The 20091-nt window shown below is 49.7% G+C and overlaps 1 protein-coding gene and 1 pseudogene across 26 annotated transcripts; one reads left to right on the plus strand and one right to left on the minus strand.

Moving 5' to 3' along the window:
- The first annotated feature begins 2900 nt into the window (after positions 1-2900).
- Positions 2901-3798, plus strand: LOC101057783 (ATP-dependent zinc metalloprotease YME1L1-like; annotated as a pseudogene).
- A 4291-nt stretch (positions 3799-8089) lies between these two features.
- Positions 8090-16135, minus strand: LILRB2 (leukocyte immunoglobulin-like receptor, subfamily B (with TM and ITIM domains), member 2). Of its 26 annotated transcripts, none has more exons than XM_054672389.2 (16): positions 15979-16128; positions 15478-15559; positions 15279-15314; positions 14806-15090; positions 14355-14657; positions 13822-14118; positions 13262-13564; positions 12578-12628; positions 12238-12288; positions 11856-11894; positions 11495-11617; positions 11068-11143; positions 10951-10988; positions 10638-10690; positions 9596-9751; positions 8090-9516 (listed from the first exon to the last, which is right to left on the minus strand). In XM_054672389.2, exons 1-16 carry the CDS (start codon positions 15979-15981, stop codon positions 9370-9372), a joined length of 2043 nt encoding a protein of 680 aa, XP_054528364.1. In that variant the 5' UTR covers positions 15982-16128; the 3' UTR covers positions 8090-9369.
- Between the last annotated feature and the right edge of the window lie 3956 nt (positions 16136-20091).

Here is a 20091-nt window from a genome sequence, read left to right on the forward strand (position 1 = left end):
AGTATAATATCTTTCTCCTTACCTGCTGATGTACTGTAATGAGGAAACCCAAGGAAAACCAGCTACATCATCATTTTAGGTACAGAGTGATTTTTGTGTTGTTCCCTGGTAGTGGTTTCTTACCAGGCAGATCTTCTAACCCAGGGTCACCTAAAAGTGCAGTCACAGGATGTGCACATCTCCCAAGTGTGTCATCTGTAAAGTTAGTGATAGATGCTGTTCATTAAACTCTCACTTTACTCCCAAGCCCATGCATTCTACCTGTCAAAAGACATACCATGATTTATTGTTTTATTTATTTTTTATTATTTTTTATTTTTTTGACGGAGTTTTGCCCTTGTTGCCCAGGCTGGAGTGCAATGGTGCAATCTCGGCTCACTGCAACCTCCGCCTCCCGGGTTCAGGCGATTCTCCTGCCTCAGCCTCCCAAGTAGCTGGGATTACAGGCGAGCAGCACCACGCCCGGCTAATTTTTGTATTTTTAATAGAGATGGCGTTTCACCATGTTGATCGGGCTGGTCTCGAACTCCTGAACTCAGGTGATCCACCTGCCCTGGCCTCCCAAAATGCTGGGATTACAGGCATGAGCCACCGCACCCGGCCCATTTATTGTCTTTATAGCTATATCTGTATGTATATCATCTACAGCTTTCTGTGTGCTTATTTACAGCTACTGTAACAGAACCCCCAAACTGCAGAGTCTCATTCACAAACTGTTCAATACATCCAATTTCAAGAGGCCATTTCAATGTTCTTTCAGTCCCAGTAAAACCAAACCACTGCATGGTACATATCTCAGGTCATTCCCAGAATATCACGTGGCCATGTTCTCATTCCCTCCACGGATTTTGTGGGCATCTGGATTCCCATTCTGAGAATAAGTCATGGGTTATTTCGTTTAAACAAGTCAGACATTCTGAGTGCTCACAGACCCCTGCAAGGAGCTCCGTCAAACCCATTTTCAGCACAAGCATCCTTCAGACTAAGGAAGGTTTGCTGCCCCCTCGTGGGTGGAATGTGTTCCATGGCATCAAGTTACTACCAGGCATCACATCCAGACCTCTCTGCTGGTCACAGGTGAGACTTTCAGCTATAGTGGTGGCTACGTGGTCCTTGGTGAGAGGGAGTCACTGGTGTTGGGTTCATGCATGTCCTCCTTTCTTGCTCCATGGCTATCCCATTCATGGGCCCCTCCTGCTTGCATTGGGCCTGCTGACCCCACAGCTGGATGGACTCCACTGCATCAATTCTGTACTCCACCTGGTGCCTCCCCCAGCTGTGGACTGCTCTTGCTTGCTTCTCAGGGATAGGCTCATGGTGGGGAGTAGAAATTTCTCCTGTCCTCACCCAGCCTCAGTCTTGGACAATTTCTATATGAGTGGGCCTTGAGGGTGGGGCTTGCTCAGTGTTTGTGTCCTCCTTCCCCTTGGCAGCTGGATTGTACTTGGTAGCTTTGGTTGACTTGGGCAGGAATTTCCTGTCCCTTCCCTGACATCTGTATATCTGGGATTATGGTTTCAGGAATTTTCTGCAGTACTCCTAGGGACAGAGGGACTTTTAAATCTACCTTCTTATATCCACAATGGGTTTTTACCTGGGGCCTGAGATTGGCTGGTTTTGCTGAACCTCTCTCAATGACTTAAGTCTTTTTCTACACATGGGAGAAGTATCTGGGCAGGGGGTGAGATTTCAGGCCACACACTGTGGAAGGTAATCATGTCTGATCACAAATTTTGGGTCTCCACCTTACTTCCAATCTATGTTGTGAATGCCCAGTTGAGACCCACGGAAAAGAGCTCATGGGTGAGTGTGAAGTGCTTCTCTGTCTTAAGTTCCCAGAGATCCTTGCCTCTTGGAGGCCAGCAAACACTGACTCTTGAGGAATTCATGACAATATCATCTGATTCCTCCTTCCCAGCTTGTATGGCAGTCTCCCACCCTCATGTGTTCTGCCTTTGTAGAGCCTGTCATGGCATCCTACTCCTCCTTGGAATTCAGGTTACTCAGTTGCTCCCAGAGCTCGGATTTCTGATGGTCTCAGGTGAAATCTACATTATGGAGTTGATCTGAGTTTTACTCATGGTTAGGATTGCAGAGAAGCTCTTTTTTTGGAGTGGGGGAGGGAGGGGGAGGGATGGAGTTTCGCTTTTGTTGCCCAGGCTGGAGTGCAATGGCGTGTTCTTGGCTCACTACAACCTCTGCCTCCTGGGTTCAAGTGATTCTCCTGCCTCAGCCTCCCCAGTAGCTGGGATTACAGGCATATGCCACCATGCCCAGCTATTTTTTTGTATTTTTAGTAGAGAGAGGGTTTCACTATGTTTTCCAGGCTCGTCTCAAACTCCTGACCTCAGGCAATCCACCCACCTCAGCCTCCCAAAATGCTGGGATTACAGGTGTGAGCCACCGCACCCAGCTAGTGAAACTCTTTCCAGCTTCCCAAACCCTGGGCAGAAGCCGGGATATAAATTATTTATTTACTTACTTAGTTATGTGACATAACTCACACCATATGAAATGCACCATTTTTTAGTGTACAAATAAATGGATTTTAGTGTCTTCACTATGCTGTGCAATCACCATCCCTACCTCATCCCACAGCATTTCCATTACCTCAGAAAGAACCCCTAAGTAGTCAGTGCTAATTCTTCCCTTCCCTCAGCCTTAAGAAATCACTAGTCTACTTTCAGTTTCTATGGCTTTGTCTATTCTGGATATTTCATGTGCATAAAATCACACCAAATATACGTCCTTTTGTAGCTATTGATGGAAAAGAAGTGGTTACCATGAAGGAACTGAAGTTTTCCAAAGACAAAATTGTAATGTGGCCTGACAGAAGCAGCACAGAAATTGATAACAAAAACAAATCCATCACAACTTATCATGAATCTGGTCATGCCATTATGGCATATTACACAAAAGATGAAACGTCTATCAACAAAGCTACAATCATGCCACAGGGGCCAACATTTGGACCTGTGTCCCCATTACCTGATGATGACAGATGGAATGAAACCAGAGCCCAGCTGCTTGCACAAATGGACATTAGTATGGGAGCAAGAGTGGCAGAGGAGCTTATATTTGGAACTGACCATATTACAACAGGTGCTTCCAGTGATTTTGCTAATGCCACTAAAATGGCAAAGCAGATGGTTATCAAATTTGGAATTGGCGAAAAGCTTGGAGTTATGACCTACAGTGATACAGGGAAACTAAGTCCAGAAACTCAATCTGCTATTGAACATGAAATAAGAACCATTCTAAGGGACTCATATAAATGAGCAAAACTTATTCAAAATTCAAATAATTGTATGACACGGTTATAACAAAACACCATCCTACCCTATCCATAGTATTTATTTAGAAGAACAAATTTTCTCAGTCCTGTATCTATACAAATGAAAACTAGATATAGTATTGATGTTTAGCTCTGTTTCAGTCTAGGAATAAGTAATATTTACCAACGGACATGTGAACAGTTAATAACCATAATCAAGAAGTATTTTTAAAACATTTAGAATCTTAAATTTATATAGTAGAGATGGATAGGGTGATCCATGAAAGATGTTTAATTATATAATTATTACATTTCGCTAAAAATTTGTTGGTGATGTTGAATGGAAAATCAAGTGAAAAATAAAGAAGAATGATGCAAACCTTAAAAAAAAATGAGCAAAACGTATCTTGAAAAGTCATGCAGAGGAGCATAAGAATCTAGCAGAAGCTTTATTGACCTATGAGACTTTAGGTGCCAACGAGATTCAAATTGTTCTTGAGGGGAAAAAGCTGGAAGTGAGATGAGAACTCTCTTGATGTGGATGCTTTGCTGGTTTTATTGCAAGAATGTAAGTAGCATTGCAGTAGTCTCCTTTTGCAATGCTTTCTCCTCATTACTGACGTTGTGTAATTTAAGGGTGTGAAACATTTTGTCAATATTTTGTCACATTTACCCAATTTTGGTTATTCTCATTATGACACCCATTGCAAATCAGCATCCCGTGGCAAATATATTTTTAAAAATAAAGAACTATCAGGATTAAAGACAGCTCATTTGGGAAATGTCAATTAGTTATGAAGTTGAAAGTAACTAATGATTTTATGGTTGGTTACTCTACTAGAGGTGAATAAAACTTCAGCCTTTAGCCTTCTATATACATCAGTGGAAACTTAATTAAGATGCATTAATTATGTTCCAGATTGACCATCAATAAAATGTTTTTAAATCTAAATGTAGAGAATTGTAAGCATGCAGTTGCAACCCGAATTTAAATGACTATAACCTTTTGGCATGGTGTGGTGGCTCATGCCTCTAATCCCACACTTTGGGAGGCTGAGGCGAGTGGAAGGCTTGAGGCTAGGAGTTCGAGACCAGCCTGGCCTACACGGCGAAACCCTGTCTCTACTAAAATAAAAAAAAATAGCCTCCTGTGGTGGTGCACAACTGTAATCCCAGCTACTCAGAAGGCTGAGGCACAAAAATTGCTTGAACTGGTTGCAGTGAGCCAAGATCTCACAGCTCCACTCTAGCCTGGGTGACAGAGTGAAACTTTGTCTCAGTAAATAAATAAATAAATAAATAATTATAATCTTTTAAAAATAAAAAAAACCCCAACAAATATATGTCCTTTTTTGGTCATTATTCATGATAGCTAAATAGTGAAAACAACCCAAATGTCCATCAATTGGTGAATGCGTAAACCAAATGTGATATAGGCATAGAATGGAATATTCTTCAATCATGTAAAGGAACAGAGAGCAATTACATGCTATAGCGTGCATAGAGCATGAGAACATTTTGCTATGTGCCCTTGTTGTTGTTTTTAATGCGGTAAATTTATTTTTATTTATTGTTTTTTTAAAAATATTCAATAGCTTTTGGGGAACAGGTGGTGTTTGGCTACGTGGATAAGCTCTTTAGTGGTGATTTTTGAGATTTTGGTGCATTCATCACTCCAGCAGTGTACACTGCACCCAATGTGTAGTCTTTTATCCCTCATCCCCCTCCCATTGTTCCCTGTGAGTCCCCAGAGTCCATTATATCCTTCTTATGCCTTTGCATCCTCATAGCTTAGCTCCCATTTATGAGAACATACGATGTTTCGTTTTCCATTTCTGAATTACTTCACTTAGAATAGTGATCTCCAACTGCATCTAGGTTGCTGCGAATGCTATTATTTTGTCCCTTTTTATGGCTGAGTAGTATTCCGTGCTGTGTGTGTGTATATACGCACATACACATACATGTTTTTCATATGTTTGTGGACCGTTCGTATATCTTCTTTTGAGAATTGTCACAAAGGGAATTGGATTTGGAGGGAACAATTTTATGGCTATTTTTCAGTATAATCGTCAGGTGAAGACAGTGTCTGTTCGGCCAGTGTTACTCTAATCCATTACCTGTAGCCAGGAATGGAGACGTTTATTACAGAGATAGGCACCAACCTGGAATGCTTTCCTCAAAGGTGATTAACTGTAGTGTGAACCCGAAATTTCACCGCAGTTTGGTCCTGATTTGGCACAAGATATGCTTTATCCACTGATGTGAAATGTCCAGGTGTTTTTTGTACGGTTTTGTTGCTGAAAGACACAATACCCTCTAATCTAAGGCATCCTCTCCAAATCCCACTGAGGCACAGGAGCAACCCTAGGGAGGGGGTCACGGAGCTTCCTGAGAGAGATTCGCCTCCTGAACCCTGGGCAGATCCTCCCCACCTTGGGATCTCTGTGAGCCTCTGGGGTCTTCTATTCAGTCAGGACCAAGTTGTGAGGCGGGATTCCTTCCAGGCTACAGTCTCCCCTCTCCCTCTTTCAATTTCATCAAGACAGATCAGAGGTTTGCGGGAGGGAGTCATGGCGTCTCCTCCACAGCCCCCGGCTGTGCAGATGGACGAGGCCACAGTTCCTGGATGGAGTAAATCTACTGGGAGCCTGGGTTCTCCATCATGAGATTGTCCCGTCATCAGCCCCACAAGAAGGGGAACTGACCTCTCCAGGAGGCTGGCTTTCATTTCCCCAAGGCTGGGGCTGGGTAAGGCACCAGGCTGTCTTCAGATACTTCATACAGAAATGGTATCTCCCTGACCCTTTTCTGCAATTTGCCTCATCTGTCCTCATCTCATCAAGGGTCAGGACGTAGGAGCCGATAGACCCAGCACCTTTCTGAGTCTGTCCTGTCCAAGTGAGGGTGACTGGGGGCTTGTTCTTCTTCTCAGAGCCTCCCCGTGGGGTCCCCTTCCCTCCTTCAGCCTGTCCATCAACACAGCATTGCGGGATCCTTACCATGGCATCCAGCCCTGGAGATGCTTCAGGAAAGCTGCAGGTCCATGCTGCAGGACAGGCTCAGATCAGCAGAGACGTATCTCACATCGGGCTGTGAAATTCAAGTTGAGCTGCAATTGGCAATGAGAAAAAAAGGAGAAATAAAGAAATGCTGACTCTTCTTTTGTCTTTGGAGTATGGGTTTTATTTCTTCCAGTTTCCTTCTTAGACTTCCCTTCTTTCTTTTCTTTCTATTTTTTTAATAGTGTTCAGGTCCCCCTCCCTTAAAAGTAACCTCTGAGTCATTCCTGCCTCCTCGGCGTCCCTCCCACCCCCAGCCCCGCTTCCTTGGGCATTCCCCTACATCTCAGTCTGCCTTCAAGGTTTTGGGAACAAGTACTTGTCTTCAGCTCTGATTTGGGGGTGGGATAGGGAGTTAATTTTTTCTGAATTGCTCACCTTCACCCCGTCTGCATGACTTTGGGCAGTAAGTCCCATCTCTGAGCCTCGGTTTCCTCATTTGGAACTTGTTGTCATGAACCCCCCTCCTGAGTGGTTTTGGGGACCAGTTGTGCCTGGGTCATGGGAGGGCCTCAGTCATCGTACATTTCCAGACCGGGTTAAGACTTGAGGGGTTGAAACATGAGTGGATCCTGGTGTTGGACTGCACAGTCACGGTGAGTAACTTATGTGCTCAACAGCCCACATCTGCTCCTAACATGGGGAAAACCTACTTATAATGTGTCTGAAATATGTAGCCACGGTCCTACGAAGAAAATGAGAAATGAGACTTCCTGTCATAGGCAGGAAACCTTAAGAAGCAGAAGAGGTCAGAGCCGAGTGGCTGCTGGTGACTTGCAAAGTCTGGGGGTCACTAAGGGGGAGGTTTCTGCCTCTGTATGAGACAGAGGAGAACCCCAGGGCCCTCACAGACAGGGAGGGGTCGGGGTTTTGGATGAAAGTGAGAAGTTGTGGGTCCTTCTCCCCTGTGTTTGTGGATGGCACTGGGATATCTCTGCTCATTGACTCAGGTCCATGGTCAGCCCTGAGCCGCCTCCTCCATGTGTGTGAAACAGATTCACTGGAGCATTGTCACACACGGGCGTCTGTCCCACATGTGAGTCTGAGGCTCACACTGGACCCTCCCTGCTGGTTACAGCCCTGAGCAGACTCATGTGGCACTGGCAGGTGGAACCATCTCCCCTCTTCCAGGCTTAACTCCCAGCACAGCCCTGGTGGAAACCCTCTCTGGAAGATGAGGCATGTGGGGAGCATGTGTCCAAAACTGACAAGGAGGAGGAATTATCCTAATGATCAAAAGTGCTATGATGGGCCGGGCACCGTGGCTCATGCCTGCAGTCCCAGCACTTCGGGAGGTCAAGGTGGGCGGGTCACTTGGGCCCAGGAGTTCAAGACCAGCCTGGGCAACATGGCAAAACCTCATCTCTACAAGAAATACAAAAATTGGCTGGATGTGGTGTCATGAATAATGACCTCCAGCTCATCCAGGTTGCTGCAAAACTCGATCCCTTGTACATCAGTTGCAAAAATTAAAAATATCTAAGAATATACCTAACCGAGGAGGTGAAAGATCTCTACAAGAAGAACAACAAAATGCTGCTGAAAGAAATCGTAGATGACACAGCAAAGTAGAAATATATCCCATGCTCATGGATTGGCAGAATCAATATTGTGAAAATGATCACACTTCCCAAAGCAATATTTAGGTTCAATGCAATTCCCATCAAAATATCAACATCATTTTTTTCACAGAATTAGAAAAAAATCCTAAAATTCATATGGAACCAAAAAGAGGACGAATACCAAAGCAATCTTAAGCAAAAAGACAAATGTAAATTTAATAAACATATCCTAGGCTGAATTGTGGGGGGTTTGTTTTTGCTCACTTCAACCTCCACCTCCCGGGTTCATTCAAGTGATCCTCCTGCCTCTGCCTCCCAAGTAGCTGGGATTGCAGTGTGCGCCACCATGTCCAGCTAATTTTTGTATTTTTAGTAGAGATGGGGTTTTGCCTTGTTGGCCAGGCTGGTCTTGAACTCCCGGCCTCAAGTAATCTGCCGCCTCTGCCTCCCTAGATGTTGAGATTACAGGCGTGAGCCACCGCACCCGGGCACATTGCCTCTTTTTCTATTCTCAAGAAACATTTGTGATGCTCTGGGTGTGTTTGTGTGTTTCATTAGTGCGTCAATATTTGTAAGAAATCACCAGTGAAACTTCCTGAACTGGAGATGATACAATGGGAACATTTTTATTACAGTCAATGTTTTTCACACACACACACACACACACACACATATATATATACACACACATACACACACATCTAAAATGAGTCAGATTCTCTGATTACTCTTACGTTCATTATGTAAACTCCAGTTTTGAATATTTCATCTATTTAATCTGCATTTTCTAGTATATTGGCATAGGTTTGCAGCCTGTTCTGGGGTTAGTTTGTGAAAATGTGTGTAGGATCTGCTGGGCTGTCTGCTGGCTCACTCCCATATGGAAATGCGTGCCTGCTCTTTCTTTCTCTTGCTCAATGTAGTTAGGATTTATGACTGTAATTAATATTTTCAAGAATGAGCTTCATTGGCTTTGTTGAATTTTCAAGTTTTTGGTTTTTCCTCGTTAGCAACTCTTCTTCTTATTCCCTTTCTTACACCTTCATTTGGAATAATTGCTTATTCTTTTTCTAAATTCCTTATACGAAAGCCAACGTCATTCATTTCCTAGTTTTTTTTTTTTTTCTTTTCTACTTTTTTCATTTGTGGTTTGTAGTTTTTCAATTTCATTGTGTGATGTGTAATATTTATATTGTGATTCAGTTTAAAGCACATTCTTACTTCTGATTTTAGTTTTCTCAGTTAACTCATCGATTATTGAGAAGTCTGTTGCTTTAATTAAAAAATGTAGGGATATTAGTTATTTCGACCGCAGAAGCAAGTGAGTCCCAAAGTTCCCAGCATCTCCTCATGGTCTTTGTTAGGGGTCCAGGCTGGCTGGGGTTCACTGGTGTCCACTGGGGGCAGCTCCCGTGCCTTCAGCAGTCCTGAGTCTCCTTCTACTGAGTGTGGAGTCTGCCTACCCTCTGGGCTAGTGGATGGCCAGGGTGGCGTAGATGCTGGGCTCAGCTGGAGAGGGCCCTTCCTGGGATGGAGGAGGCTCAGTTGCCTCCCGTCTGAGGGTCAAGCTGTGCAGCTGGGCGTAGGTCACATCCTGGGAGGCTTCAGATGCAGCAGCCTGCAATGGGGGAGAGTGAGAGTGAAGGAACGTGGTGGGGGTGGGGGAGGCCTGGGGGCCTGGAGAGGAAAGGACTCACCTGAGTGTCCATCTGCCTGTCCTCTTCCGCCTGTGTGTCCTTTGTGTCCAGGAATTCCTCGGACAGTGGGGAGGGAGGAGAGGCCATTTCTCTCCTAGGTCTGGAGTGTTTCGCCGGGGCATACGTCACTGCCTGGGGGTCTTCATCGTGTGGGCTCTGCTGGAGAGAGACAGTGGTGGGGGGTGTCCTTGAATCCCCCTGACCTCCTGGAGTCAATTTTCCTCACTGTTCCCGGGGTGATCCGATTACATCCCTTTCCTGATGGAATCTCAGGGACGCCCTAAGGCCGTGGAGGGTCTGGCCGCTCCCTCCCTGTGGTTCTGGCCTCTGCTCCTCACTCTGACCTTGCCCATTTGGCTGCAGCCTCACGGGCCTTCCTGCAAGAGCTCGCTGCTGCCTCGGGGCCTTTGCACGGTTGTTTCCTCTGCCTGCAGGGGCTCGTCCATTAGAGGATCGTGTGGCCCCCTCCATCCAGGTTTCTCAGATGACAGCTGAGCAGACAGCCCTCCCCTTCCATTCAGACTGGCCCCACTGCCCCACACTCTCTGCCCTTTCCCTGGTTTATGTTCCTTACAGCACGTTGCACTCCTGGACACACTGCATTCATTTGCATTTTGTCTCCCACCATGAGGTGAGCTCAGGAGGCGGGGGCGGCTTTGCTCCCTGCTGTGTCTGCAGCTCCCACGGGGAGCCCCATCCACAGTGAGCTCCCTGGGAACACTCGCTGGATGAATGAATGAAGGGGAGCCCAGGGGACCGGGGTGGTTCATTTATTCCTCATCCTCCTGAGGCCTGGGGAGCGCTCTAACAACCAGAGGGCCAAACAGAGGATGAGGAGCAGGAAGGGACCCGGGAGGAGGCCCACGAGGTCCCAGGACAGCAGGAGAGAGTGAGGTCGCAGCAGGCGGGAGGCAGCATGCTGGACAAGGAGGGGTCCACCGTGATGATGCTGAGAGCCGGGGGAAAGAGGACAGAGAAGTCCTGCAGGATTAGATCTGGCACCAGGAGGCCTTTGGTGCCCGGGACGGGGGCAGGGTCTCACCTGAGTGTCCATCTCCACCCCGTCCTCAGGCTGTGTGTCCTTCACGGCAGCATCTGCTGGGGCAGAGCAAGGGGTTCGTCTCTTGGGAAGGTTCCCTGGGACCTCTGAGTCCTGCCAGCCCCTGCTCAGCTCCCAGATGGGGCCACTGAGATGCAGGGAGGGGCTGCAATGTCCCTGAGGTCCCACAGTGTGGGGTGAGATCATCTCACCCTGAGCCCCAAACCCTTTCCAGCCGGTGCCGCTTTCCCCATTGCTACGGAAACTTCGGGGTCCCCATCTCCCTCCTGGCTGGTCACCTCTTCCTCTCACTCACAGAGGTTTTCTTCCTGGGCATCGGCAGCTGGGCTGGACCTGGGGGAGGAACGGGAGCTTTAGGGGCAGTGAATGGGCCAGGGGCGGGTGGGAGTCTGGGGTCTTTGGGCAGAATTACCTCCTCTGCAGGCCTCTGTCTGTGGGCTCTGGCCCCACAGCCCCTGCAGGATGCTGGAAATCAGCCTTTCTCTGGGCTGGGGGAAGAAGGACAGAGCCTCAGCCCTGGGAACATTGGAGCCCCCTGCCCCGCACACACAGCTCAAAGGTAAGGAAGGAAACCTGAAAACACTCCTGCCTCCATGTTCCAAATACCTCATGAGATGGACAGAGCCCAAAGGACACTTTACATTTGTAGATGGGACTGAGCCCGGAGGACACTTTACATTTGTAGATGGGACTGACATTAAGTGCTTTCTCCATTCACCTGGTGAGAAATGCTGGAACAGTTTCTCAAAGCTGCATTTGCCCAGAGGTTTGGATTCTCTTTGGCTGTGCCCTGAGCCCACCCTCGGTCGGCCCTCAGGGTCCCCCCATTCCCTACTCACTCGATGTCCAGCGTTTGCCCTGACGTCGGTGTCGGAGGACGAGGAACAGGAGGAGGAGGAGGAGGAGCAGGAGGACGACGGCCACCAAGATGCCGATCACAACCCCCAGGTGCCTTCCCAGACCTTGAGCACGATGATGTCAGGGATGGGGGTGATGTCATTGAAATGAGCGCCTACTGTGTGCAGGTGACTGCTGGACCTTCTATTCACCACCTCCAACCCCCACAACAGTCGTGCAGCACAGAAACATCCACCCCACCCGCTGTACAGATGAAAAACTGACGCTCAGAGAGGGGAATCGCCTGCCCTGGGCCCCCAGCCAGGAAGCGGCAGAGCTGGGAAGGGAACCCGGGAGTCTGACCTGCAGCCCTTGTTCCTGCACCAGAGCCGAGTCCCGGAGCTGCAGGGAAAGAGCCTGACTGTCTTGAACCATGACTCTGCTCCCCTCCCCTGCCCCAGGTCACCGTCTCTGCTGCAGGTGGGACAGGACAGGCCCCCACTGGAATCGGGTCTGGGAGGTTCCCTGAGGGGCCTCCTCTCCCAGGAGGGCACAGCTGGGAGTGAGAGCTGAAAGGAACTTTCCCACCCGCAGGCCTCTCGCCTTTACACTTGGAGAAACTGAGGCCCAGGCAGGGGAGGGGCCTGTCCACATCGCCACCTCCAGAGAGGCCTGAACCTAGGACAGAACCCACCCCTGCCTCCCCTGGACCCCGCCCACCTCCCACTCAGAGCCCCTCACTCACCACTCTGGGGATCCGACCCGGTGGGGGTGAGGGGCTGGTCCTCAGGGCCTGCTGGGTCAGGATAGGGAGGTGAGGGCTGGGGCTGCCCTGCTCCCCACGTCAGCCCGGCTGCTCCTCCCACAGCCTGGGCCTCAACATCTCCCTCTGCCTCGACCCCCCGCCCCTCACCAGCCCAGCCTCAGAGCCCCAGGGAGCCTGTGGCCCCTCCTCTGGCTCTGCCCGGCTCCCTGGATGGAAGCTCATGCTTGAATCCCCGAAGGGAATGGGATCCTCCGAGAGACTCCAAGCTGCCCTGGAGGAGGCTGTGCTCCCTCCAAGCCCAGAGGCCTCAGGGACTCACCAGGTGTGGGGATGGGACCGGTGGGTGGGGTGCTGGGAACCATGGAGGGTCCTGGGTACAAGAATGACAGGAGGCTTGGCCGCGCGCGGTGGCTCACGCCTGTGATCCCAGCACTTTGGGAGGCCGAGGCGGGCGGATCACGAGGTCAGGAGTTCGAGACCATCCTGACTACCACGGTGAAACCCCCTCTCTACTAAAAATACAAAAATTAGCCGGGCATGGTGGCAGGCGCCTGTAGTCCCAGCTACTCGGGAGGCTGAGGTGGGAGAATGGCGTGAACCCCGGAGGCGGAGCTTGCAGTGAGCCGAGATCGTGCCACTGCACTCCAGCCTGGGCGACAGAGCGAGATTCCGTCTCAAAAAAAAAAAAAAAAAAAAGAATGAGAGGTGGCTGAGGAGCTTGGGCTTCCCTGAAAAATCCCCCTCAAACCAAATTTCTCTACATGGGCCCTTGGCCTCCCCAGGTCCCTCCCTCCACCCACCTCTCCTGTTCATGATGCCGGTGATGCTGCTGAGTGTGGGCAGGCCTGGGAGGGCCTGTTGTCCTCCTTCCCTCTGAGGGTGAGTCCCCCTCTGGCTGAGCCCCGCTCAGACCCCCGCTCACTCCATCCCAGACCAGAGCTCTCCTGGGGCAGGGCCTGAGCTGAGCCTTTGAGCTCAGAGAGGACAGGGTCAGGGCCCCCACCTGAGACCACGAGCTCCAGGGACTCACTGGGGTGAGTCAGCAGGTAGGGGTTGGAGCTGCGTGAGCCGTAGCACCTGTAGGTCCCCGCGTGGGCTGAGGTCACAGGACTCATGGGAAATTCAGCCTGGTACTGTTGAGCTCTGTAAGTGGAGCCTAGACGCAGCGGGGCATCAGCTGCTCCCTCCTTGGTCAGAAGGAAAGTGTGCATCCATCCCTGTGACTGACACAGCAGGGTCACGTTCTCTCCTGAGGCCACTGTGGGGCCCGGCTGCACCGAGAGGGAGGGTCTGGCATGGATCTGTCCTGGAGAGAAGAAGGTTGGGTGAGGGGCTGCCCCACCTTGTTCTGAGCTGAGACCTCCCCACCAGGCCTCTCCCTGGGACCCTCAGTCTCTCTGTCTCTGTTTTCTCTCAGTCTCCCTGTCCCCGCCCACCCCTGTCTCTGTCTGTCTCTCCCTCCTTTGAGACCCCCACCCCTCATCCTGGCCATCACCACCTGGGCTCCCCCAGCAGGGCCTGTGCAGAGCCTGGGTCCCTGACTGAACCCGCTGGGCTCCTCACCTGTGATCAGGATGTCCAGGGGGTCACTGGGGGCCGACCACTCGGAGGAGAGGTTGTGTGCACCGCAGCATCTGTACTGGCCCCCGTGGGAGCGGCTCACAGGGCCCAGGGTGAAGTTGGCCTGGGAGAGCCCAGCCTGGGGCTGCCGGCCAGGGAGCTGGAGGAAGTCACGTTCTCCCTCCTTATACAGAACAAATCTGTCGTAGCCGACATCAGAGCCACACTGGAGGGTCAGGATCTCTCCAGGGGCCACGACAGGACCTGGCTGCACTGAGAGTGATGGCTTCTTAGAAACACCTGGGAAAAGGTGGTCATGGTTTCCAGGAGCCGACTCTCAGGCTTCCCCACAAACCCTCCCTCTCCCCCGGGGCCTCACCACTGCTGATCTTCCTGTGTCTCTGGCCCCAGGAGCCCTGAGCCCTCTCGCCCCAACATCATCCCACCTGGAGCTACCCTGATACCCGTCTGCTCCCCACCTGCCTGGAGACTCAGGGAGACTCAGGGAACTCCAGGCAATGCTGTGAATTTCTCACCTGGGACCAGGAGCTCCAGGAGACCACTGGGTAGAGACCACACATAGGGAGAGCTCCAGTCATAACCATAGCACCTGTACGACCACCTGCGACTCGGGCTCACGGGGCCCACGGAGAAGATGGCCCAGGACCACCCAAGGGTATGGGACTGGGAGTTCACGCATTGTGGGTGTTCATCTTCTCCTTCCTTACACAGAGTGAAGCCACCAAATGCCAGCTGTGAGCCACACTGGAGGGTCACGTTCCCTCCTGAGGTCACCACAGGGCTGGGCAGGGCTGAGAGGGTAGGTTTGCTGTAGGCTCCTAGGAGAGAAGGAGGCACCGTGTTAAATGGGGCTCCCACCTCCCACATCATCCCCAGGGCTGGGCTGTGAGAGTGGAGATGCCCCTGAGAGCCGACCCCCTTCCTGAGGGCAGAGCCTGGGGCTGGGAGCCCTGAGTGTCCTCTCACCTGTCACCACCAGCTCCAGGGGATCACTGGGCTCTGACCACTGAGAGCGGCTGTAATACTGACAGCGATACCGCCCTGCGTGTTCCCAGGTGATGGATGGGATGGGGAACTGGCCCTTCTTCACAAGCTGTGGTTGTATCCGTTTAATCCAGGATGCTGATTTTTTCTCCCTATATAGATGGTTCTCCTGGGCTTCAAGGCTCCCCTGACACCTGAGGGTCACGGGACTCCCCTGGGTGATCACAGAGTCTGGCTCAGCCCTGAGGGTGGGCTTGGGGAGGGTCCCTGGAAGGAAATCAAAGGTAGGATTCGAAGTCATTTCCTACCCAACAGTTCTCTGCTCTCAGCCCAGGACCCTCCAGATGCCCCCATCAGTCAGCCCAGAACTGCTATTCCCCATCCCCAGCTGCACAGGGGTGGCCACTGGTCCCCCGTGAGGAGGGGGGACCTGGGACAGCTGGGGACAGACTCACCTGCCTGCACGTGGGTCCTGGGGCCCAGACTCAGCCCTGGAAGAGAGTTCCCTGTGAGGGATTTGTCCCCTGAAGCCTGGGCAGGTCCTCCCCTCCCTGGGATCTTTGTGAGCCCCTGGAGTCTCCTTAGGGACTAGAGTTTGGCTGTGGGGTGAGGTCCCTGCTAGGTTAGAAGCTCCCCTCCCTCTTCAAATCTCACCGAGACAGATCAGGACCGTGAGGATGGGGGTCATGGCGTCTCCTCCCACTGCCTTGCTCTGTGCATGGATGAGCCCTGGGTGCTGGCAGGACAGAGACACACAGAGAGAAATAGCCTTCCCTCCTTCCCACCCTGTGTGGACACTCGGAGGCTGGGTCCTTCTTCTCATGGGGTGTTGTCATCTGCAGCCACACAGGAAGCAGAACTACCCTCCCAGGAGCCTAGCTCTCATTGTTTTAGGGCTGAGGTTGGGGCAGGCACCAGGCCCTCTGCAGACATTTCAGACTGTAATGGGGTCTTTCCTGACCCCCAGCCACTGTCTGTCTGGTTTCTCCTTGTCTCACTGAAAGCCGGGATGTAGCAGCAAATAGAACTTGTGCTTCCGGGGTCTGCCCTTCCAGATGAGGGTAGTGGAGGCTTCCCCTTCCTTCTCACAGCCTCCCCCAAGGTCACCCTCCCTCCTTCAGCCCGTCCATCAGCTCAGCGCTGTGGGGTCCTTACCATGGCAGTTGTCCCTCCAGCCCTGGAGATGCTTCAGGGAAGACCCAGGTCCATGCTGCAGGCAGACTCAGATCAGCAGAGAAGCATCTCACATCTGGCTGTGCCGTCCAGGCTGAGCTGCGTGTGGCAGTGAGCACAGAGGAGAAATGCAGGGAAATAGGGGAAGAAAAGTTGACTTCTTTCTTGACACTGGATTGTGGGTTTTCTTTCAACCAAATAGTCCCCTCTTAACTTCCCCTTTTTAAATGTTTTTGCTACAGCGTCCACTCGCTCCCCCCGGGAACAAACCTCTGAGTCTTTCCTGCCTCCTCGGTGCCCCTTGCGTCCTTAGCCGTCCCTCTGCACCTCAATTCCTGGTCAACATTTTGGGAACAATGACTTATGTTTGAGCTTTGATTTGAGGAGTTAGGGAGGGAGTTGATATTTATTTGATGACTGGTTATCATCTACTGCCTACGTGACCTTGGTTTGTAATGTCCCATCTCTGAGCCTCAGTTTCTTCCTTTGCAGATTGTTGTCACAAATCCCACTGGTCACAGTGGTTGTGGGGTCAGTGGTGCCTGGGACATTGGGAGGGGCTCATTTGTGCTTGATTTCCAGACCAGGGTAAGACCTGAGGCTTTGGGACGTGAGAGGATCTTGGTGTTGGACTCCACATTCTGTAGGTGATTGATGAGTCCACTCAAGATGTCACATCTGACCGTAATGGAGAAATATATGTGTAGCATTTCTGAAATACCCAGAGCATCAAGGTCATGAGCAGTAAAAGGGGTGTGAAATTTCCCAAGTGTACATGGATCCACAAGAAAGAACAGAGGCCAGAGGTGAGATGCCACAGGGTCCCGGGACCATCAAGGGCTCATTAGGGTGGAGGTTTCCACCACTGAGTGGAGCCGGGAGAGGAATCTCAGGATGTGCAATAACAGTGAGAGGCTCAGGGCTCCAGACCAAGGTGGGAGGCTGCGTCCTCCAGCTACACCTGAGGCTGAAGTGGACCCCAAGCAGCCCAGGGGAATTCCCTCAAGGGAGTGCACCAAACCATCCAGACCTGCTGGAATTCCAAAGAAAGAAGCACTAAACACCAGGGTGTTCATAGAGCATTTATTAGGGGGACTTCCATATAGTGGGACATCCTTGTCTCCTTGCCCAGTGTCTGTGGATCTCAAGGATGTGCTTCCACATAGCAGCATGTTCTTCAGATGGACAAGGAGACACTGGGTGTTCTACCCAAGGCTCTAACCTAAAATAAAAACAAAAATAAACCCCTAGAGAATATGATGTCTCAGTAGAGTTGTTTCTTGGGATACACAGGGAATTCGTTTCAGTATTCCCTACATGTACCAAAACCTGATGTACCAAAGCAGCTGATAGAGCTGCTTAGAAACAGAGTTCCCTGGTTCCAGAGGTTCAAAGCCAGAGTTGCTGTCAGTCCATTGCAGGAGGTGCCGTTGCTGGGCAAGTGTTCTCTCGAGAGCATCTTATCTGAATTCCTAACGTCCTGAAGAATATCTAGTGATACACCTTGTCAAAGCAGGAGATGGATGAAGGACATGGAAAAGTTTCTTGTGGGGTTTTTAAAAAGTTTTTAAACTTAGCAACAGTCCTTATCTGAGACCTGGCAACACGAGCCTCCTCTCCTTCAGGTCTTTCTGGCCCAGGGTCTCAGTTTGACCAAAGTCATCTCATCCTTGCACATGTGAATTTCCTACTGGGTGTCTAGAGTGAAGGGATTGGGTTACAAAGTTTAACCTGAGAGTTTCAGGAATTTGGTTCAGGGCAAGGCTTGTTTCCACATCTTTAGCAAAAGAGTTAATTTTTCAGTGTTTTCTGGAAAAAACCTAAAGTACTTTATGAGTACCTGGGAATGCTCAAGACCTCAGCTTGGGTTCCAGCCTGCAGGTGGAAACATGCATCTGTCCAGCCCACAGAGCAGTCATGGCACTTTGTCTCTCTCTCAGAACAAAGAAAGAAGTGGAGGAGACCGTTGGACCCTAGAGATACTGGCTCCCCCTCTTCTGTGTTTGTGGACAGACCCTGGGATAGCTCCACTCAGTGACCCGGGCCACACTCACCACTGAGCCACCTTCCCGGGTGGGCATGACACAGACTCGCTTTATCATTGCTGGACCGGGCATCTCTCACACATGTGTGTGAGGCTCACATGAGCCCTGCCATACTGGGCACAACACAGAGCTGATTCTAAGCTTGGGAGCGTGGACACTGCAGGTCACGAGTGGCCACAGCAATGCCCTTCCTCAGTTTCCATTCCTGAGTCGGTCCTGGGAGAAACCCTGAATGGAAGATCAACTGGGTAAGAGAAAAGTCACCCAAGAGGAATAAAAATCAAACAGTCTATTAGAGAAAAAACAGGCAATTCTAGAAATGAATTAGAAAGATATTTTGAGGTGAAAAATCGTAAATTATATTAACACATTTAGAAATAATTTCATCCAGAACAAGACACAGCTAAAATGATAAATATTATATTGGTGTAGAATGTTTATTAAAATTTTCAGAAGTCATCAGAGCAACTTTAGAAATGAAAAATGGAAAACATAATTAATGCACACAAGAAATAGAATGAGAAGGGTAAACAGCTATCTCTCTATGGATCACACTTTCAGAATGAAAGAAATAAGGATAATGTTAGTCAGTAAAACTTGCAAAGAAAACAGTTGACATTTTTACAGAAATGAACAAAGAACACCGTGCACAAATTTATAAATAAAATTAATATCTTGACCATGGTAGAATGAAAGATATCTAGAATAAATAAAGAGTAATTTTAAAACTCTTTAAAAGTGGAAATTATTCTCGAATGACAAGCACATTGGGACTGGATTTCCCGAGTAAAAAGTGGTGGAAAAAATGACCAGGGGCTCAAGTTGGGTGAATGGGAACAGCTGGCATGTGCCTCTGTCCTTAAGAGGAATCAAAATGGTGAGTAAATACCAAAACACCAGTGGATCTCCTCACAGAGCACCCCGAGGCTCACCAGAGAACCATGGGGACATGGAAAGCACAGAGGATAAAAGCCCAGAGCCAGGAGAGCCTCCTAACAAGAGGAGGGGGTGAGTGAGTGAGAGGCCCCCTAACACAAAAAAGGGATGAGTGTGTTAGTCAAGGTTCTCTAGAGGGACAGAACTAATCTTAAGCCTTTTGATTTATGATACTGGGGAGGCTTTTTCCTCATTTAGGTCTTTTGTTATTTCTTTGAGCAGTATTTTTAAATTATCAGTGTATACGTATTGCATCTCTTTGGTTAGATGTATTTCTTTTCCTTTTTTTTTTTTTTTTGAGACTGAGTCTCACTCTGTTGCCCAGGCTGGAGTGCAATGGCACGATCTCAGCTCACTGCAACCTCCGCCTCCCAGGTTCAAGCAATTCTCCTGCCTCAGCCTCCCGAGTAGCTGGGATTACAGGCATGCGCCACCACGCCCACCTAATTTTTGTATTTGGTTAAATGTATTTCTATAAGCATTTTTTAAAAAATAAATTGACTTGTTCCCTTAATGTACATGTTAAACTTCTGAGACCCATTAGCTATAAATGTGAACATAGTTGGAAATAGAGTCTTTGCAAATGCATTTAAGTTATGATCAAGGGATCATAACGAATTAGGATGAGTCCTAATCTGATCTGAGTGATATCATAATCTGAAGAAGAGAAGAGACACACACAGAAGAATGGGTGTGAAGACAGAGGCACCCAGGTAGACGTAAGCATTGAGAAGATGGAGGCAGAAATTGGCGCGATGCTGCCCCAAGCCAAGGAGTGCGTGGACTGGCAGAAATTAGGACGAGTCACTTAAGAATTCTTCCATCAGCCGGGTACAGTGCCTTACACCTGTAATCCCAGCACTTTGGGAGGCCAAGGGGGCAGATCACCTGAGATCAGGAGTTCAAGACCAGCCTGACTAACATGCTGAAACCCCATCTCTAGTAAAAATAGAAAAGTTATCCGGGCATGGTGGTGCACACCTGTAGTCCAGTTACTTGGGAGGCAGAGGCAGGAGAATCGCTTGAACCCGGGACGCGGAAGTAGCAGTGAGCTGAGATCCTGCCATTGCACTCCAGCCTGGGTGACAATAGCAAAACTCTGTCCAAAAAAAAA

The sequence above is a fragment of the Pan troglodytes genome, chromosome 20, assembly GCF_028858775.2.
Source record: "Pan troglodytes isolate AG18354 chromosome 20, NHGRI_mPanTro3-v2.0_pri, whole genome shotgun sequence".
NCBI lineage: Eukaryota > Metazoa > Chordata > Mammalia > Primates > Hominidae > Pan > Pan troglodytes.

What these genes read in the sequence shown, in the direction of transcription:
- LILRB2 (XM_024351028.3), bottom strand. An exon ending in CACGGTCCTGATCTGTCTCG is followed by an intron (nt 15,315 to 15,477) that starts GTGAGATTTGAA and finishes ACTCTCTTCCAG; the next exon opens with GGCTGAGTCTGGGCCCCAGG. An exon ending in ACAGGCAGATGGACACTCAG is followed by an intron (nt 9,517 to 9,595) that starts GTGAGTCCTTTC and finishes CCCCCATTGCAG; the next exon opens with GCTGCTGCATCTGAAGCCTC.